Here is a 20,481-nt window from a genome sequence, read left to right as displayed (position 1 = left end):
TGAGGACAGATACCTCTAGTGGTGCTCTTTTTGTCCCAGAAGTAGTCGAAGGAGATGCTCTTGTATCTGTACTCCTGTCCGTACCAGACCAGCAGCTCCTCCCCGACAGCCAGCAGCCGACAGCAGCGAAACAGGATCCCTCCACGGTACTGAAACGCTACCAGGTTCTGCTCTTCCTCAGTACGGGCACAGTTCACATACCTGGGGGAGAGAGGGGGTGGGTTCATAAGAACAAACAGGTGAGGGAGGGAGAGACGGGAGGAAGGAAGGATGAAGGAAGAGAGGGAGGGAGAAAACAAAGTGGGTGAGATGTAGGGACTGACTGTATGGAGGGAGAGAAACATTCAAGACTGGAGAGATGGTTTATGTGAAGTGAGAGAGAGGAGGGGTGTAGATAGAGACCAATGTACTCGGTTCCTCACCTCATCCAGTTGGAGTGCGTCTCTCTTTTGGCATCGATGTACTCGTCAACACAGTTTCTGCTCTTGATCTGAGAACACAGAGACGTCTTCAATTGAATTCCTTCATCAAACATTATTTCATGAGGATCATCAGAACACCTGTTCACACACACACACCGCCCTCATACCCACACACACACACACACACACACACACACACCGCCCTCATACCCACCACCCAGGAGTACACACACACACACACACACACACACACACACACACACACACACACACCGCCCTCATACCCACCACCCAGGAGAACACACACACACACACACACACACACACACACACACACACACACACACACACACACACACACACCGCCCTCATACCCACCACCCAGGAGTATCCGCTCTTGATGGCCTCCTCCTTCTCCATCACCTCCCCCTCGTAGGGGCCGTAGTGCGTTCCCTTGGCAACCGCCTCCCCACAGTTGAAGACTCCCAGCCCCACCCCGGGTATCCGTGACCTCTTGACCTCCAGGCCGTGTGGGAGGGTCAGTCTGGCCCGGTCAGACCCCCCCAGGACCACCGGGGTGTCCGGTATGAAGAGGGGGGGTCCGTGGAGCTCACACTCCTCCAGGAAGAAAGACTCACACTCCTCACAGTCTGGAGAGGACAGGAGAGGGGGAGGAGAGACGTAGTGCATTAGAGAGAGAGAAAGAGAGAGGTAGAGATGGAGAGAGAAAAGGAGGTAAGAGAGAGAGAGAGAGAGAGAGAGAGAGAGAGTGTGAGTGAGTGAGTGAGTGAGTGAGTGAGTGAGTGAGTGTGTGAGTAAGTGAGTGAGTGAGTGAGAGTGAGTGAGTGAGTGAGTGAGTGAGTGAGTGAGTGAGTGAGTGAGCGTGTGAGACTGAGGAGAGAGATAACCAGAGAGAGAGAGACTGAGGAGAGAGATAACCAGAGAGAGACTAAGGATTGGTAAACAGAGAGAAATAGAGAAAGACAGAAAAGAGAGAGCAGCTCTCTTACAGAGGTAGTGGTCATCTTCTGGCTCCTTCTGCTCAGTGTCGTTGACTCTGGCTCTGTCTCTCAGGTTCCTCGCTCTGCGGTATAGGTTCACCTCTGACCTCTGCTTCACCTCTAACACATCTGACACACACACGCGCGCACACACACGCACACACACACACAGAGAGACAGACACACGTTACATGGGGTTAACATGCTGCACACACAGGGTTTTCATGTCACTCAGTGAAACTGACAAGAGTACACTCACACACCCCACTAACACTAACAGTATAACGCTGCAACTTGGGGAGATGCGTAGAAAACAACACAGAAACACCTTTGAGAGGACAGGGATCCCAGGCCGACACTGTCAGCATAACATTACACTACAGTAGTGACTACTACTACAGTACTATTACCACACAATAGCCTCCTACTATAGTACTACTCTACTAGTACTACTTGTACTCTGTATGCGTACGTTGAGAGGGTGTCTCCAGATGAGGGGTCCACTCCACCCAGTCACTGAGCCCAGGAAGGGGGGGCAGGTCCGCCATCTTGGATCCACCTCGATGCATGAAGGCTGGGGCTGTCGACTTCAGACCTGCAACACACAGGGAGGAGAGGGAGGGGGAGGAGAGAGAGATGGAGGAGGAGAGATTGAGGAGAGGGAGGGGAGGAGAGAGAGATGGAGGAGGAGAGAGGTAGGGAGGAGAGAGAGATATGGAGGAGAGAGATGGAGGAGAGAGAGATGGAGGAGGAGAGAGATGGAGGAGAGATGGGGAGGAGAGAGAGATGGAGGAGGAGAGAGATGGAGGAGAGAGATGGAGGAGAGAGATGGAGGAGGAGAGAGAGATGGAGGAGGAGAGAGATGGAGGAGGACAGAGATGGAGGAGGAAAGAGAGGAGGAGGAGAGAGAGATGGAGGAGGAGAGAGAGATGGAGGAGGAGAGAGATGGAGGAGAGAGATGGAAGAGGAGAGAGAGATGGAGGAGAGAGATGGAAGAGGAGAGAGATGGAGGAGGAGAGAGAGATGGAGGAGGAGAGAGAGATGGAGGAGAGAGATGGAGGAGGAGAGAGAGATGGAGGAGAGAGAGATGGAGGAGGAGAGAGATGGAGGAGGAGAGAGATGGAGGAGGAGAGAGAGATGGGGAGGAGAGAGAGATGGAGGAGAGAGAGATGGAGGAGGAGAGAGAGATGGAGGAGAGAGAGATGGAGGAGAGAGATGGAGGAGGAGAGAGATGGAGGAGAGAGAGATGGAGGAGGAGAGAGAGATGGAGGAGAGAGATGGAAGAGGAGAGAGAGATGGAGGAGGAGAGAGAGATGGAGGAGAGAGAGATGGAGGAGGAGAGAGATGGAGGAGGAGAGAGAGATGGAGGAGAGAGAGATGGAGGAGAGAGATGGAGGAGGAGAGAGATGGAGGAGGAAAGAGAGGAGGAGAGAGAGATGGAGGAGGAGAGAGAGATGGAGGAGAGAGATGGAGGAGAGAGAGATGTAAGAGGAGTGAGATGGAGGAGAGAGATGTAAGAGGAGAGAGAGATGGAGGAGGAGAGAGAGATGGAGGAGAGAGATGGAGGAGGAGAGAGAGATGGAGGAGGAGAGAGAGATGGAGGAGGAGAGAGATGGAGGAGGAGAGAGAGATGGGGAGGAGAGAGATGGAGGAGAGAGAGATGGAGGAGGAGAGAGATGGAGGAGGAGAGAGAGAGATGGGGAGGACAGTGTTGTGGAAAACTATATATTTTAGATATTCTTTTGAAATGTGTCCATCTACCAGTGCAGCCTTGAGTCGGACACTCATGTGTCCTTCTTTTGAGGTCATCCCTACACAGTACTTGAGGTCTAACAAATGATTGGATGAAAGCAGAGTCAACTAGCTAAACGGTATTTCATTGGTTAAATAAAGGTATCATTATTATCCATGTGCTTGTTTCCACCACGTGATGGGAAGCACAGCCCCAGACCTGGTGCAGGGCGCTCTACTATTCAGGGCTAGAAGCCTCATACCGCCCTGCCAGGGACCAGTCATTGAGCCCATATCTGTACTCACTCTGTCAGCAGTAGCATGTCTACAGATACTAGTATTTCGTTAGTCACCGAAGGGAAGAACGTTCTGGAAAGGTGAAAGCCTTTTCTCCAAGATGGCTACACGTGCAGCCCCTCACACTTTATACTGTATAAAACACACTGTATTGCACTTCAATAGCACATATCCACAGATATATCCACTCACCTGACTTCACCACCCTGATCACATGACCTCTCTCCAAGATAGAGTCACAGCCTTTGAGATCACGTGATCAGGGTGAAGCCAGGCTAGTGGACATCAGTGGATGTGTTCTAGTCCAACAGAGGTCATCAGGTGCTGGACTTTGCTATCTGAGGTAGGAGGTGCTGGCGTTTTTCAGCAGGCAGATTGCTTTTTGGCACTTGTAGCAATTAGTCTGCTGGCCGGTGGGTGAGGAGCAGTTATTCTACAGACAGCAGTCTCCTCCTCCCGGTGATGGATAGACTGGGTCTCTGATATGATGCCTGTTCCTCTCTGGTCTGCTGAGTCCCCAGGTCTCCTCCCTGTCTGGTCTCTCTCTGGTCTCTCTCTGGTCTGCTGAGTCCCCAGGTCTCCTCCCTGTCTGGTCTCTCTCTGGTCTCTCTCTGGTCTGCTGAGTCCCCAGGTCTCCTCCCTGTCTGGTCTCTCTCTGGTCTCTCTCTGGTCTCTCTCTGGTCTCTCTCTGGTCTGAGTCCCCAGGTCTCCTCCCTGTCTGGTCTCTCTCTGGTCTGCTGAGTCCCTCGGTCTCCTCCCTGTCTGGTCTCCCTGTCTGGTCTCTCTCTGGTCTGCTGAGTCCCCAGGTCTCCTCCCTGTCTGGTCTCTCTCTGGTCTGCTGAGTCCCCAGGTCTCCTCCCTGTCTGGTCTCCCTGTCTGGTCTCTCTCTGGTCTGCTGAGTCCCCAGGTCTCCTCCCTGTCTGGTCTCCCTGTCTGGTCTCTCTCTGGTCTGCTGAGTCCCTCGGTCTCCTCCCTGTCTGGTCTCCCTGTCTGGTCTCTCTCTGGTCTGCTGAGTCCCTCGGTCTCCTCCCTGTCTGGTCTCCCTGTCTGGTCTCTCTCTGGTCTGCTGTGTCCCCAGGTCTCCTCCCTGTCTGGTCTCTCTCTGGTCTCTCTCTGGTCTGCTGAGTCCCCAGGTCTCCTCCCTGTCTGGTCTCTCTCTGGTCTGCTGAGTCCCCAGGTCTCCTCCCTGTCTGGTCTCCCTGTCTGGTCTCTCTCTGGTCTGCTGAGTCCCCAGGTCTCCTCCCTGTCTGGTCTTTCTCTGGTCTGAGTCCCAGGTCTCCTCCCTGTCTGGTCTCTCTCTGGTCTCTCTCTGGTCTGAGTCTCCAGGGGCCTCATTTATCAAAGAGCGTGTACATTCTGGTGTAAAAGAGGGCGTACGACGAAAACGCGGAAAATGCGAAATGTAGCGTACGACGAGAATATTTACACGCTTTTCGGATCTATCAAAAATGTCGTACGCTCTGAAATCCGAGACTGGCGGGGAAGAGAGCGTACGCGCACGCGCCCCGTGTTCCGCCCTCTCCACGCCCAAATTCAACCATATATGGTCAAAACTATGACAGCGCACAACGGGGATACCCCGGAAGGAACCGACATAATATAGCGTGGAGCATTCGACAGACAAAGACGTTTATGGAAAAACGCGGAAAGAAGAGAAACTTTTCGGAGACGGAGGTGCATGTGCTTGTTGGTGAGGTCCACGCGAGGAAAGAAAATCATCTTCGGAAGGTAAGCTATTTGTACGAGCCTACATTTGTCTGATCGCTCCTGCAGTTTAGGTAGCCTACTGTATTTCGTGCATCCTGTATGTGGCGTAGGCTACACGGACATGCTGTATTATGTGGCAGTGAGGAAAGCAAACATTCCACACATTCTGTGGTAGGCTATGATTGATTCAGGACCAAAAACAGGGAACGATAACACAGATGACCACTTCATAATGTTAGACCACATTATTAAGACTCTCATCTAAATCACCCGGTAAATCACACTTAAGCATTTATTTGGCTGCCAACAGAAAAACATATCAATTGAATATGGCTACACAATAAAATGTTTAATGCATAATCAAGTTAACAGACAAACTCAAAGAAAATGACTGAAATTGTTTCTCCAGACTCTGACGTGGGGTGGGACTCAGAGGAGGGGGAGTCTGCAGTGGTCCTTGACCTGACGGTCGTGCCCCCGCCGGTTGCATCCTCTACATCCAGCGCCACGACCTCCAGTGCCTCCACCTCCAGCGCACCGGCCTCCACCTCCAGTGCCATCTCCAGCGCCTCCGTCTCCACCGCCCACGCCTCCACCTCCGGCTGCCAGCGTCCCTGCCTCAAGGGTCCCTGAGGGCTGGGCTTCCTATCAGACGCTGTGCTGGAGGCTCATGACCCTAGAGGCCCAGAGGGAAATGGCAGAAGGGATTGGGGCAGTTGTGGGGCAGTTGTTCAGCAGTTGGTGGAGGTCACCACACTACACCACCAGAGCCAACAGGACATCCTCACTGCACTTCATTCCCACACACATGCTGTCACGGACCTCACACTGTCACTCACTACCACACTCACGGACCTCACACAGTCACTCACTACCACACTCACGGACCTCACACAGTCACTCACTACCACACTCACGGACCTCACACATTCACTCACAAACGCACTCACACACCTCACACAGTCACCCACCAACAGACAATAAAATGGTAGAAATGTGAACCTTACTTGTTTGTGTCTTCATAGCTGGCGCATGACCTCAGTGTTGGCCCTTTGGCCCCGCTGGTAAACCTCATGACGGGGAGGGGGCTGAGGGCTTGGGTCCTCATTTTGTGGTGGGGTCTTGACTGGTTCTCATTCTTATCAGCTTTGAATATACATCTTGGCAAACATAACAGAATGATGTACAAGGAGGGGACAGATACCTAGTGAAAGTACTATTGGTTGCTAGTAAAAAGACAATAATGAGGGCTTGGTATAAGGTGGAACCCCCAACCAAGGAGCAGTGGTGGGTGTTGTGGAGGAGATTTATGAGATTTATTTATGCATTGAGGATGCAGGAAGGAAAGTTTGAAGGGAGATGGGAAAATGGATGGATTATAGAAGGAAGTGTGATGATACCACTAATATTAAAATGGTCATATTTGAGTAAGAAAAAAAAGCTGCATGGATGGATGTACCCATAAGCTGTTATTGTAGGTTTTTATGTTTTATTGTATTGTCGTTGTATGGATGGAAAATGCTAATAAAGATTAAAAGTAAATAAGACAAAGAATATGTATCTTGGACACACCAACAAGCCAGCCGTCACGCGCAGCGCCTGCCTCCAGTCTAGCCCCTACCCTGCTGTGCGCCAGGATGAATGAGTCATGCGTGGAGCCAGGCCACCGTGCCACTACACTTGTGATGAGCATGTCGGCGTCACATATGATTTGGGTATTTCTAGTGTGCACATTTTAGCGATTCACATAGACGTATTCATTCACTGATGGTGCCCTTATGTGGGTGCAGTCGCCATCGCCGTCACCTCTTTGGAGTTCTATCTCGGCCAGTAGGCCGAGTAGCGCCGGATTCATTTAGGCTCGCATTACGCACAGGAGGACTGTCATTTATATGCTTACCAAAGAGCAAACAGGTCCACATGATCACATATTAATGACAATCTAATTGGTCAATTATTGCCGTTTGATGGAGTGCCTGCATTAGGTGTGTGACATATAGCGCGGAAAGGTTTGGGACAGCGCATCGTTATATTATACCTCCATGCAGCGCATAGGTTCAGTTTGGGGAACAAATCCATATCGGACCATTAATGAGCCGGTTAGAGGACACGTCTACTCTAGCATTGCGATATATGTTGGTGCTGAATTGGGCTATTAGCCTACATGATTGTGCGTTCATGAACTGTCGCTCTTATTCTTTCCGTCAAACATAGTAATTCACCGACGCACCACCTGCGTCGCCAGTTCCCCCTGTGTTCAAAAAGGGCGTAGAACACCGTGTAAATCGGTAGGACAAGTTGAGAGGTGTCCTACAAAAGCGCGGAGAAAGGCGACTAAATTTTCGCCCTTTCGGCTTGATAAATCGCAATGTGGGGGGGGAAAATGGCGTACGCCTGAAATCGCGAAAAAGACCGTGTAAAATATGGCGTACCTCAATGATAAATGAGGCCCCTGGTCCTGAATGTTTCAGAGGGCAGATGATAACCTCCTTCTAATCAAGGAGCAGGTGTTCATAATTCTGTCTGCATCACTACACTGAGGTGACATTTTGGTTGTACCATCTGATCACAACACTAAGAGTTCTAATCTAATTTTTTAACCTATCTGTCTACATGTCTGTCTGTCCATCTCTATCTTTCATTGTCTGCCCCTGTTTTATTATTGTATCTGAGGCTTCACGTTTGGTGATGGGACCTCAGTGGGTGAGAACAGACATGCTGAATAGACATAAAGATCTAGGCATGGGCAGCATCTTTCCATCCATTTAAAAATAAATATGTATTTTATGCCAACCTACATTCAGTCTAGTCCTAACCCTAACCTCTTAGAGTGCAGGAAGTGTCGGCCAGCTGTGTCATGTGTGTGTCTCCATTCTCAGCGTCAGTACATCCAGTTTGATAGTTCACCTGGGCCAGCAGACTAAGCAGAGCCTCGACCCAAACAAGGTGTCCTGAATGGTCTCCCAGGTCCGCCTTGTACAACTGAACTGTCAGCCCAGTGTTTCAGTGTGGTCTACAAGCTATTCAATAACACCTGGAGAAAATGATCTGTATCTTGTCTTTACACTTACAGCACACATGCTGCACAAATGATGACCTTAATTGTATGACACTTGTTTTGTCAAATGCACAAGGGTATCTCTAACTTGGCTAGACTGTGGATGTGGTGACTTGTCCAGGTCAGTCAGCATGGTATAAGCTGCATAGGTGAGCAGAAGCTGAAACGCTTGTTCCTTGACTAGGACCAAGGCAGCTTGCCAGCAGGGTCAGGCCTGTGCCGGGAAGTCAGTACATTAGAACCCCCTTAGGCGGGCTGTATGTATCCTAGGTTCTCAAACTTATATTTGTGGTATAGAACGGTAGAACTTGCTTGGTTGGTTATGCAAGTGTGTGTGTGTGTGTGTGTGTTTGTGTGGTACTGTTGATTTTCCTCCACACTCCTCTGTCAGCCATATGTTTCCCCTATGTGGATCTGAAAACAGTGATAGGGATTAAATTAGGTTGCTAAGAGAACTGCTAGTCACCAGAAGTATTCAAGAACATAACCCGTGCTGGAATACTAGTGTATGAACAAATCAATACAAGTAGAGTACATCTACTGACAGGCTGGCTGAATGACTGGAAGACTGACTTGGGACCTCCACTGAGGGCATCCCAGTCCTGGCTATGGATCAGTAGGCTAGTGATGCTCCCTTGCCCCTGGGCTAGTGTAGACCATTGCTAGCCTCTACCCACAAGCCATTACATTGATCATAGGCCTACTAAGAGAATACCAAGGGGAGTCTTGGTAAGGCTTTTATGAGGGAGGTTGATGGATTACGTCTTTCAAGCTACATGATTTGCATTAAAAAATATAATCTCTCTCTCACACACAGTCATGTAATCCAGTCAATCTAACTCCATAACAAATTGCATTAGGCCTACGTAACTAGCAAGCTAGCAAACTAAGTCAATGTAGACAGCTAGCTAACTAGCTAGCGTCATTTCCACCATGCCCCTTCTCCTAAGAGAAAGGCGATTCGCCAAATTGAAAAGTGATTGACAACCGTTTCAGGCGAAATGAGTTTTTGATTGACAAGACGATTGTCAGTCTCTGATTGGCCAAATTAGAAATTGATTGACAGTTGACCCGCCCCCTGGAAGTCTCTGGGCCTGCAGAGATACACACTTGGAAAATTGAGGGGTCTTCTACAGGGCAATAAAGTGGGATCTCTGTATAAAAACGCCTAATGAGAAGCAGGGGGCTTGATACCACAAGGGAACATGCATAATGGGTGGGGGACAACATGTTTACATGTGTACAGTACTTGTTGTTGTTGGCAACCCCGCCCCAATAGCGGACCTAGGACTACAACTGGCTAAATTGGCTCTGATTGAGAGACCTGTGCCACTGATTGTTTGGTTGGTTTCCATCTGCCTCGTTAGTATGTGTACAGTATTTCTAGCCTACATGTACAGGAGCTCCCATCTTGTTCTTTGTCTGTTCCATTTGCTGTAGCTGTGCATAGTCCCTGGTGTTTCCGGTGTCATCTTGTAAGTCTGTAAGTTTATAAGCTCTGTCTTTTCTTCTTCACTTGTCGAGTGTATACCGTGGTTTTATTGTTTAGTCTTTGGTTTTGTGAAAACTGCTGAAACCTCAATGCACCTGTGACAGTGACATGCAGCCCTTGTGATTGCTTAAGTCAGTATGAAACCATCTATGGCTTCTCACATGGCAGGTAACTCAACAAGAGTTCAAGCCCAGGGGGGATGCAGAATAAAAATGCTAATACATGTACAGTACATACTCAGGCATTGGGCTGTGACATGATTTTTTAAAACTTATTTATGTATTTATTTGTAGCTGTTACTGTTTCTTCATTTTGTTTACATCTCTTCATCTGACCAGCCTGTTGTCTGCTTACATCTCAATCAGTCCCACCTGTGTTCAATTCAGTCAATCAGTGAATCCATGCTCAGTCCAGAGTCCCACAACTCATTCCCATCACAGTATGTAGGCCTACTAATATGTTCATCCAGGATTGCTACAGTGTAAATAAGCTGCGACATTTATCATTTTTTACTTAGAGCTATCTGAAGCCAGCCATGCTCTCCTCATATTCACTGCACATTCTTGCTCAATAAATCTCTAATGTTCATGATTTCAAAAATGACAATTTCATGACATGGTAGATGTAGTGTGAAATTGTATTGTGTGCCAGAAACAACCACAAACAACCTCAGATCACAACACCAGATTTAACTTTTCTCCATTTCCATGGTGGCCTGCTATACACTGTCGAACAGTGTCACAATATGGATTAGAGCAGGGGTTCCCAACCTTTCTTCCCCAGAGCCCCCCACTTACACCTGATGGAATTGGCCCACCCCCCCCCCCCAAATCTGTGTGAACGTCCAGTCTGTGTATGTTTGTGTGTGCAAATTACATCAGGCGTAAGTTAGGGTACAATTAAGTGCTTCGCCAATGTAGCAGGAATATTAATGTTGACACAATTCATAGTCTCTGATTAATTTGTTGAATTTATATGATATTGTAGTGCCGTACATACAAGGCTTTTTGGCCCTTCATCAGATATAATCATGTATTTTGTTGTGTGACATGTCAATAACATGATTCTTTGACAAATATTTGTCTAGCTAATATTAGGGCCTCAAATTGTCTGAGGCCTGGCGCACCCCCTGCAATTGTTGGCGCCCCCTAAGGGGGGCCTGGACCCCAGGTTGGGAAACCCTGGATTAGAGCATACTTATAGGTGACAAAGGTCATTTGGATACATTCATTAAGGTTTATAGGCTGTTTCCCTTTGGGGAAGGCTCACACAAAACATTCATATGTTCAGTTTTAATGTTTATTGCAATGGTGAACTAATTTATCGAAATTCAGTTTTTAATACTGTTATAATAAAGATGATAAGATATGAGTAAATCTACGTATAACAGTTTTCACAGTAACATGATGATCTAAAATACTTTATTATAGAATATGGCAACATTTCAAGCATAACCTACTGTAATGATGAACGCTACTATGAGTTTAGACAACAGGGAGGAACAAGGTGCTCAAAAAGTGAGATAAACCATTAGTGTTGTTGGTGCTCTTGGATCACTGGGAATGGAGGCAATATCCAAAAACAAGAGTAGATCCAGGCACTCAGAATAAGTATTCGGAAAGGAAGTGGTAATGTTAAAAAACCTTTAAAGTCGCACAGAAACACGTTTGAGATCATCTAACTTCCGTAGTTTTACGTATTTCCGATGCAAACAAGCTGTGAGGGTGGGACATATGTTTAGAGGAATTTTAGACAGATTCGATAGAAGGATAGCGTTGATTGACGGGTGGATGTCGTGAGATTATTGGCCTAAAATCTAAGGTACCTGATGTCGTCATTGCACGCGACCTACCGTTTTGCAGGAAGTAAGAAATTATATACTTTCATATACGATTACAACAAAAGTAGAATTTTGTAATTTTTTTGGCATACATCGTTGAATAGGTGAACACTATGACCAATTATGTGAACCAAAATGGGACAGAATGCTTTTTTCACTTCAGTGCGACTTTAATGTATCAGGCTTACATAATTTAAAAAAGTCAACATGTTTTGACCTTGTCAGTCTTCATCAGGACATGTTGTGCGCTCAAACAAATTACCCCTTAAATACTCACTCACTACTGTGAGTTTGGTTAGATTAACATCTAAGTGTGCTTTCAAACCTAAAACTTGAGCCTGTACCTAAACTGAATGTCTCTAGTTGGCTGCATGGACCCAAAGCCCCAGTGCTTGATGTCAATATGCGGGATCTCCTCATCTGGATTCTTTAACTCAAAGTCAAAGTACGTGAGCATGAGGAAAACAAGCTGCTTCAGCTCATTGGTGGCGAAGAAACGACCAGGGCACATGCTGATTCCAGCCCCCCACGGCATGTTGTAGTACTTCAGCTTCTTCCCGCCCTTGTAGAAATCATTTTTCTCGCCCCCGTCTGGTGTGAGGAAACGGTCATATTTGAACGTGAGCGGATCGGGGTGGATGTCTGGGTCCACCTGAACGGTGGTGTAGGGGAAGAGGGCCACCCTGTCGCCTCCCCTGAGGTGGTACTCTTGTCCGTCGGCCATCTTGAGGCTCATGTCCTGGAGCACGGCCCTGGTGAGGACGGGGGCGGCGGTCAAACGCAAGGTCTCCTCCACGGCGCTGTCCATGACGGGCGTCTTCTGCAGCATGTCCCGGGTCAGGTCGATGAGCGGCCCACCACGCCTCACTTCCTGCCCGGCCTCCTTCAGCACGTCCTCCACCTCCGCCCGGACCGCCCTCATGGCGTCGGGGTGCTTCATGAGATAGAGGAGCAGCCAGAAGGCTGACGGCCCCGTGTTACCCTGGGACGCCCACAGAAGCAGGAACATGTACCTGACTTGCATGAACTCCTGCATGCCGTGCTCCTCCCTAATCTCCTGCTGATCGCGCACCCAGCCGCTGACGTTGTCTTTGGTGCTGATCTTCTGGACCGACAGCGTGTTCCAGAACAGCCTCTTCAGACGTTCCACCTCCATCTTCTCCGACGGCAGCAGCACCCCGTAGGCCAGCTTGGGGAACAGCTGGTCGTACTTCCGGAACTCAGAGAAGAGCTCCTCAGATTCTACTCTGTCAACTTCCTTGGCTTTCTCCAGGCTCCCAGAGGACTTGGGGGTCTCATTGCCGAACAGAGCTAAGTAGCCCGCCCTGAAGATGATGTTGTAGCTGTAGTTGAAAAGCCCGTCCTCCATCCAGATTTGATGGTCCTCGCCTGCCCCCACACTGTGCAACATCAGATTCTGAAGGTTATTCATCATGGCATGTGTCATGACCACCAGACCATCCCCCATCAGGTGCTTGTTGCTGGATATCTGCAACATCTTGTGCTCATCTTCGATGTTGGATTGGTAACCAAACACTTTCAAAACTAGATACTTCGCAAACTCGTTAAAGTCCAGCTTTGTGCGGGCTTCTTTCTCAATAGTCCCAAAGGAAAATGGATCTGTGACGAATGTGAAGTAAAAGCCCCCCAGCAGCACAGTGAAAATATCCCCATGTTTCCTTTTCATTCTCTCCAGGAACTTTGCAGTATCCCTGCGAAACTCCAGGACATGGCCCAGCCAAGGAATGGGTCCCTTATCTAAGGGGGGTTCCCCGGGACGCCTCTGACGGAAGGTCCCCAGGAGATAGAGTCCTCCAAGGAGGAAGGCTAGCAGAGCAAGCAGGAATGGCAGCAGAAAGCCCATCGTCCTCTCCTGTGCTACTCGCAGAGCTCATCTGTTCTCCAGCTCATATTCCTTTGTATTAGTCAAACACTGTGCTCAGGGCTGAAAATTAACACCCGCCACCCGCCAATGGCGGGTAAAATTTCCATTTGGCGACTAAATTTCGGAGGCTATCCGCCACGCTGGCGGGTAAATGTTTGTACCAATAGAGTCATGTAATAAAGTATGCGTGCGATGTCGCCACATCCATGCCATAGACCGGCGTTCTGTTTGTTGTGTGTTGCTCCCCCGCTGCACCAAATAAAGTTTTCAGTCACATGACTGTTGCGGAGCCTCGCGCACTAGGAGAGACTGGTGACGCGAGGCTACTCGCGCACAGAAAATCGTTCACATTTACCTCAGAGGACGCGCGCTTCTACAGTCAACACCTACAGTAGATGTGTACATCCTGTCTCTGGGCTTCCATAGCATACCAAGCCACTGTTTCTCAGAAGGGATGTCTTTGATCGCTTGTCATGTAGCTTATAAACTCTGAAGACGGTACTGGTTCCTCCTTGACTGACTTCACTGGTCATCCAGCCATAGGCCTAGTTTTAGGTATGGACGCTATGGACATGTCAATACCAAAGCCACGGGAACACGAATTGTCCCTACCAAAAATAATACAGAGTGAAAACTGTAGTTTTTATTTACCATTCACAACTTGCGAAGCAAAACGGTAGGGAATTAAGGCCTGGTTGACAGCTGCGTTCAGCAAGCTATCCAATCAACAATGTACAGTAGCCTACTTCCCCCCCTCCCTCCTCAACAATGTACAGTAGCCTACTTCCCCCCTCCCTCCCTCAACAATGTACAGTAGCCTACTTCCCCCCCTCCCTCCCTCCCTCCCTCTGTGACCCAGCGAGGGCCTCGCGAGCTCAGCAGCTCACAGCACATCGAGCATCGACTGACGTCAACAGCGGGGATTTTGATTAAGCAGAAGTAAGATTGAAGTTATTGAACAATAGGGAATACAATATGTTGACCGACAATTATTTTTCTGTACAGAGTTGTATCAATGATAATAGTTTAGTTTATGTCCTACTAAACTGTAATGTTAGTGCTAGCTGGTGGTGCAGCTATCAGAGCTATAACGTTAGGTCTCGTAAACGTTTGCTGAGGCAGAGATAAGGTGCTGTAATGTTGTCATTACAGTTGTCTTTAGCTAGTAATAAATCAGTTTTGGTATAACCGTTGCAAACTCCTAGGTTTGAGCAATGACTAGCTAGGTTCACTCGCCCACTGAATTGCATAACAGGCTAAACAAACGAGACGAGACGTCTGGTTTGTTTATGCAATTCAGTCCAACCCTACTAACACAATCAGGTTGCAGCAATGTTGCAGAAACGTGCAATTTAGACTTTTGTATGGTCCACTCAACGTCAAGTTAAACGTGCATGCAACGCAAACGCGGTATCTGCACACAAGTTGCTGCAACGTGCAGGTCCAACGTGTCTGCAACGTGCCTGCAATGTGTACACAACGTTGTGATTTCCGCGATGATTTCGATGTATATTGCTGCAACGTTGTATACACGTTTATATATTACTTTCTTACGTTGCTGCAACGTGGTCTACACTTCCGTTGGCTACATTTATAATTTGCATTACAGAACAAATCCGCTCCTTGCACAAGCTCCACTACTTCCTGAAACTCTACAGGCATATTTCTTTACCGTCCTATACTATTGGATAGCAATTGCCATGAATCCGGTGTGCAGCACACCTGATCAATGACTTCCATCCACTAGTATAGGACAGGAAAGAAATACGCCTGTAGAGTGTCAGGAAGTAGTGGAGCTTGTGCAAAGAGCCTATTAATGTCATAGTCAATGCAGCAAGCAAAATTATGGTACAAAAGTTATGACACAACACCATTCAGTCAAGAACAATTTATTTTATTAAAAAAAGTACACAATATCTAGCCTACAAATGATAAACAATTTTAAAAACAAAAAGTATTTAAAAAAAAAAAAAAAAAAAAAAGTTATTTACAAAAAAGTATTTACAAAAAATGGCAGGCTGTGCTCAGATAGGCTGGGGGGGGGGGGGGGGGGTTGCTGTGCTCAGATGGGCTGCGGGTGGGTGTCAGATGGGTTGGGGGGCAGCTAGGAAGGGAAGTCTTCCTCATCAGAATGCTGGGGAGTGCTCAGATGGACTGTTCTTGGATGGGCTGTGCTCAGACGGACTTCTGCAGATACCTAAAGACACAATGAAATGGCCGTAAATACACAACGCACATACATGCACAAAAAAGTGGTACACAATCTTTGGAACCATGCAGTGTCACTGGGTAGGAGAAACCAAAAAAAAAGACATCACTTACCCTTCTGCATTTAGCAGGGGCATGTTTCAATGTCTCCTGCAGCTGGGCGGCCACCTCCGCCATCGTAGCCTTCGGCATGGAGACCATCACTGCACCTTTAAGTTATCAAGAAAGGTAATGGTTTCAATTCACATCGGTCATGGAACAAAGACAATGTATTAAAAAATATTCAAAATATGAACCATTTCTTACGTGTTAGAACATTGAAGAGTGTCATACTCTTCAGTGGCTTCTTCCCCTTCTTCCCGTGCACACTGTAGGCGCTCCACACCGCATGTGTGGCTACAGCTGACAGCACCCGCCGGACTGTGTCCGCCAAGTCTCTGCCACCAATGGCACCTAGGTATTGTGTCTGCAAAACAAAGACAGTCATTTACTGTACCCTTCCCTGCACTGCAAAAATAAGACAAAGTTCTGCCCTGCAGACACTCACCATCTTCCTCTGATGTTCCCGGTCCTTCAACCTGGCCTCACAGACCTGCAGCTCCTCGTCCGTTTGGGCAGGGTTCAGTACATCCAGCACTTCTCCCTGGGCTCCAGACTCCACAGGCCGCATGCTCTGGGCCAGTTCCCTCACAGTCCGTGCAAGCTCACGGAGTTGCTCCCGCATCTCTGAGAACTGCTGATGTACAGACCTCTGGAAATCTAGATAAACACAGATGTGGCTATAAGTACATTGACATAAAACTAAATGAAACTCAAAATATATCCCTGCATGCAACATGAAGTAGTCCCATACCAGCATCTGCAGAGCAGCATCGATTAGGTAGAGGGGTACATGGAGTCAATGGTGCTGGAGCCGTTTTATTGGGCGACGGCATCACAGACCTAACTGAAAAACAAAAGGGATAAAGGAAAGGGATGAGCAGGAAACTGTATGGTGTTGGCAGCATGCCTTGGCTTCTGGCATTTGAAGGAAAATAAATTAAGACATTAACAGGTAGACATCACAACACCACAGCAGTCCATGCCACTCTTACCTGGTCTGGCTGGGGTGCTATACATGAAGCCTGGGCTCATATGGTTTTCGCTCACAGGGGATGAGCTCGGAAAATCTGCAAGATGAGTAAATGGTATTCAATCTAAAAAAGCCAATCACAGAGCTAACTGAATGGGATTAGCAGGAAACTTTATGGTGTTGGCTTTGGCTTCTGGCATTAGACACCACAGCAGTACATGCCACTCTTACCTGGTCTGGCTGGTCTGGCTGGGGTGCTGTAAGATCTGGCTGGGGTGCTATACATGGGGCGTGGGCCCCGCTCGCTCACATGGGACAAGCTTGGAAAATCTGCAAGATGAGTAAAATGGTATTCAAAATAAATAAAAAATAGTCCAACTATCAGTGTGCAGTAGGCATAGACATTTCATTTCAACACAAACATGCATACCTGGATTGTACAGCACACGTGGATTGTACTGGACCGCTGGCAGAGGCCTTTCAACTCCGGCACCTGGCACCTGGTCTTTGGCCTGCATAGTGGGGACCAATGGCTGCCCAGGGCTTGGAATATGTAGTGGAATATCAGTAAATTAGCTCAGATTACTCGATTTCAAAAGTACTACTCTTTTGGGACTGTTGAATGCACTTTAGTATATTACCCTCGTCACTGGAGTGATAGCGTGTGTTGCGCCGTCTCTTTCGAACGTCTTGGCACTCGTCCATTGACTACTGCTGCTCAAAGACTTTTGCCATGAGCCTGGCACCTTCGTAATGATCTGTGTGCATAAAGTACCATAATCAATACATTTCAGCCATCCTTTTTTCCTCAGAATAATGAGTCATGATCTTCCCCCCACCCCCATCAGTATTTTTTAATAGCTTAAAATGCAAACAGTACCAGTTGTGGACTTTGGGAAAACCCGGACTCTGTGGAGCGCCCAGCCAGGGTTAGGTTCCACACAGCTCTTTATCCGTTGGCTGACTCATTCATTGGCCAGGAACACATCTGCAACTGTGAGTGAAACCATTAGTAGCCGCTTCCCTGTACAATTGAAAAGTAGCACACCAAACACACAAACATGTTCTTACCCCATCCTTTTTGGAGAGCCAGGATACTGGGACAACCGACAGTGTCCTCCCCCAGAAACTCCACACTGCAATAGTCTGCCCAATAAACAAAAAAATATTAAGTTTATAAACACACAAGGACCCTATGGGAAAGTAGGCAGAGGGGAAGAAGCGACTAAAACAACAATTCAACAAGTCATTACAGCCGATAAGTAATTAGTGACACGCCACTATTCTATTCTTTTTTTTTGATTCTCTGCCGGCCCAGGACAGATGCGGTCAATCATCAATCAATCGTGTGGGAAACATGAAGCTAGTTTAGGCATTAGCCACTGCAGTGCACAGATTAAATGTATAAGGCCTGTGAATCACACGTTACTACTCGCAGTTTTAACAGGAACGCCTGTTTTTGACTCGAACTCCAACAATACACACCGATACTACTAATGTGGCAAACAAAGCTGCCTCCATCTTTGTTTCGAGCTAACGCTATTGTCCATGGTAACCCGCTTACCTCGTGGGTGGCATTGTTCTGTCTCCCACTTTCCAGACAAATGGAAAATATATAAAGCATTATCTTGGCTTCGCCTTCACTGTTGCCTATGTAAAATGAGCCTAAGATTCGTGATGTCCTTAGAAAGCCTGACACGAGCGAGCTCCCAATGTGAGTCTCAAATTCAGCAGAGTCAAACACATATTCACATTTCCCTCAGTCCAGCGGCCATTTTAGATTGCGTGGTAGCGTGGTAGCGTGGTAGCGTGCTAGCTAGCATTAGCTAACGTTAGCTAGCTATCATTAGGCTTCCAATTCCTGAACTTAGTTTAGCGTGCAGGTTATGAGTTACTTCTGTTTACTTAAATTATTACCGGTAAGTAAACAAATAAATAGCTAAACCAACAGTCAAATCAATGTAATTTGATGAGGAAAAAAACCCTGAGGTAACTGGTATAATTACCAGATCTGAAGTGCGCACCACACTGTTTGTTGGTCCCCAATCTGCTCTCTTTATGGCTTTAAACCACAGCTTTCGGTGGTTCCTCTGAAAAGGGGGACATATCGAGGGGATGCTGAAGAATCTGAGGCCATCATCTTGTCCTTTTCTGTTTGTACAGTTCACAGCACAGCAGCTTTGAGGCATAATTAGCTACATGAAACGAGTAGCTAGCGAGTTCGTTCCTCGTTCGCTCGTTCCTTTTTACCCAGAGGCCTCGTGCTCGCTCTGCTGTGACGTAGGCGGCGAACCCATCTATAGGGAGGGAAAGTGATCTCATCGCCCCCTAGTGGAAGCGTCCCATAATGCCGAGAGAATGAATGGGATTTCTCGACACGTCTTTTGAAAAATGATATCTTGGTCGACACCGAAAAGTTAGACTTTTTTTTAATTAATGAAAAAGCATTCAATTTATAACAAACAGGGAAATATACAATCAATAACATTTCTAAGATGCGTTATTAACCTCAACATACAGTACAATATGAAGGATATAAGCGAAAATTTAAATTTTTTTAAAAAGACAGGAGCAGTTTGGCAAAGAATCCTGCCTACTTTAACTGTGAACCAGCAAGCAGTGACGTCACGGGATAGCCCGATAGCAATCCTAATGCTAGCCTAATAGGACTTTAATCCAACGTCACTGCAACGTTTATTTAATGACGTTGCAGGGACCCATATTGCAAATGTTTCTGCAACGTTGCAGAAAAGTCTAATTAGACTTAGGAGGGTAAAGTTATTTTCGACCTTAGATGGACGTTGTCACAACATCGCCTGATGGTAACGTTGCAACTTACCTAAGTACAACTTATGTGCAACGTTGCTGCAACCCACTGTGTTAGTAGGGAAGTCCAGCGTAATTATGTTCATATTTCATATGCTACACAGAATAGGCTGTAGGCTACACGGAAAAGAGTGTTTCATGTCTGCAAGTAGTTTGATATTGTCAATCATTTCCCTTTTATGACCAGAAAAAATAAGACAAAAATGGACATTAGAATTTTTTTGGTCAAAGCAGCAGAAAGGCAGGACCTGGAGAGGCAGGCGGGAGATGCATCAGGGTTACAGGTGAGATTATAGTCTGACTCAACAGATGTAGGTTTTGTGGATAAACCTTGTCATTCGTTGTCACATTGCCCAATCAGTGGCGACGGAAATTAATCTGATTCGGCCACCACCCAGATTCAATCCAGACTACATGAAACAACAACAACCTATTGTGTCCCTACCAAAGCTCAAATCAAACCTACGACCCTGCATCCAGCTCAGGTTTAACTTTACATGATGACAGGCTGTGAATATGTTACAGTATATGTATTTTGTTCATAAACACATAAAGACCATGAGGTGAAGGCTTGGATCATTTATATCTCATATTTGTGTAGGGTTAGCTAGTTATGGATAATTCTACACCGTGGAAGTGAATGGAAATGAATATTTGAATTTCTATGAATTGCAATGTTTCTAGGCATCGAATTAAACTACTTTATTTGAAATTTTACTTTGGCCTCTTCCTTAAGCATGTTTTCAACATAATACTATTATCTGAATGAAAAGTACTGAAACAGATGTATAATGTGACAAAAAAGGCAATTTATTATTTTGGCCGGTAAAAAATATACTTGGCCGGCGGATTTTTTCATCTACCAGTCCCCTTGGCAGGTGAGCCAAAAAGTTAATTTTCATCCCTGACTGTGCTCCTCCCCCTTGCACAACAGATACCCGA

General features: G+C 47.1%; 2 protein-coding genes and 1 long non-coding RNA gene across 3 annotated transcripts; all 3 read right to left on the bottom strand.

The window, feature by feature from the left end:
• Positions 1 to 418: 418 nt before the first annotated feature.
• LOC311316093 (histone-lysine N-methyltransferase PRDM7-like) lies at positions 419 to 3,439 on the bottom strand (the record flags this gene model as incomplete). Its single annotated transcript, XM_084446860.1, has 5 exons — positions 419 to 490; positions 846 to 1,072; positions 1,433 to 1,552; positions 1,896 to 2,018; positions 3,418 to 3,439. The coding sequence occupies 5 exons, from the start codon at positions 3,437 to 3,439 to the stop codon at positions 419 to 421; spliced, it is 564 nt and encodes a 187-aa protein (XP_084302986.1).
• Positions 3,440 to 11,873: 8,434 nt separating this feature from the next.
• Positions 11,874 to 13,412, bottom strand: LOC311314193 (5-beta-cholestane-3-alpha,7-alpha-diol 12-alpha-hydroxylase-like; the record flags this gene model as incomplete). The annotated part of the gene is made up of 1 exon (XM_084444529.1): positions 11,874 to 13,412. The coding sequence occupies one exon, from the start codon at positions 13,410 to 13,412 to the stop codon at positions 11,874 to 11,876; it is 1,539 nt and encodes a 512-aa protein (XP_084300655.1).
• A 2,105-nt stretch (positions 13,413 to 15,517) lies between these two features.
• On the bottom strand, positions 15,518 to 16,102 carry LOC311311466. Its single transcript, XR_014630545.1, has 3 exons — positions 15,948 to 16,102; positions 15,756 to 15,850; positions 15,518 to 15,630 (listed from the first exon to the last, which is right to left on the bottom strand). It is a non-coding gene; the product is annotated as an uncharacterized lncRNA (long non-coding RNA).
• Positions 16,103 to 20,481: the final 4,379 nt, after the last annotated feature.

The sequence above is a fragment of the Borostomias antarcticus genome (assembly GCF_949987555.1).
Source record: "Borostomias antarcticus genome assembly, chromosome: 1".
NCBI lineage: Eukaryota > Metazoa > Chordata > Actinopteri > Stomiiformes > Stomiidae > Borostomias > Borostomias antarcticus.
Note: the sequence above shows the minus strand (reverse complement) of the source record. Positions and strands in the feature narration are given on the sequence as shown.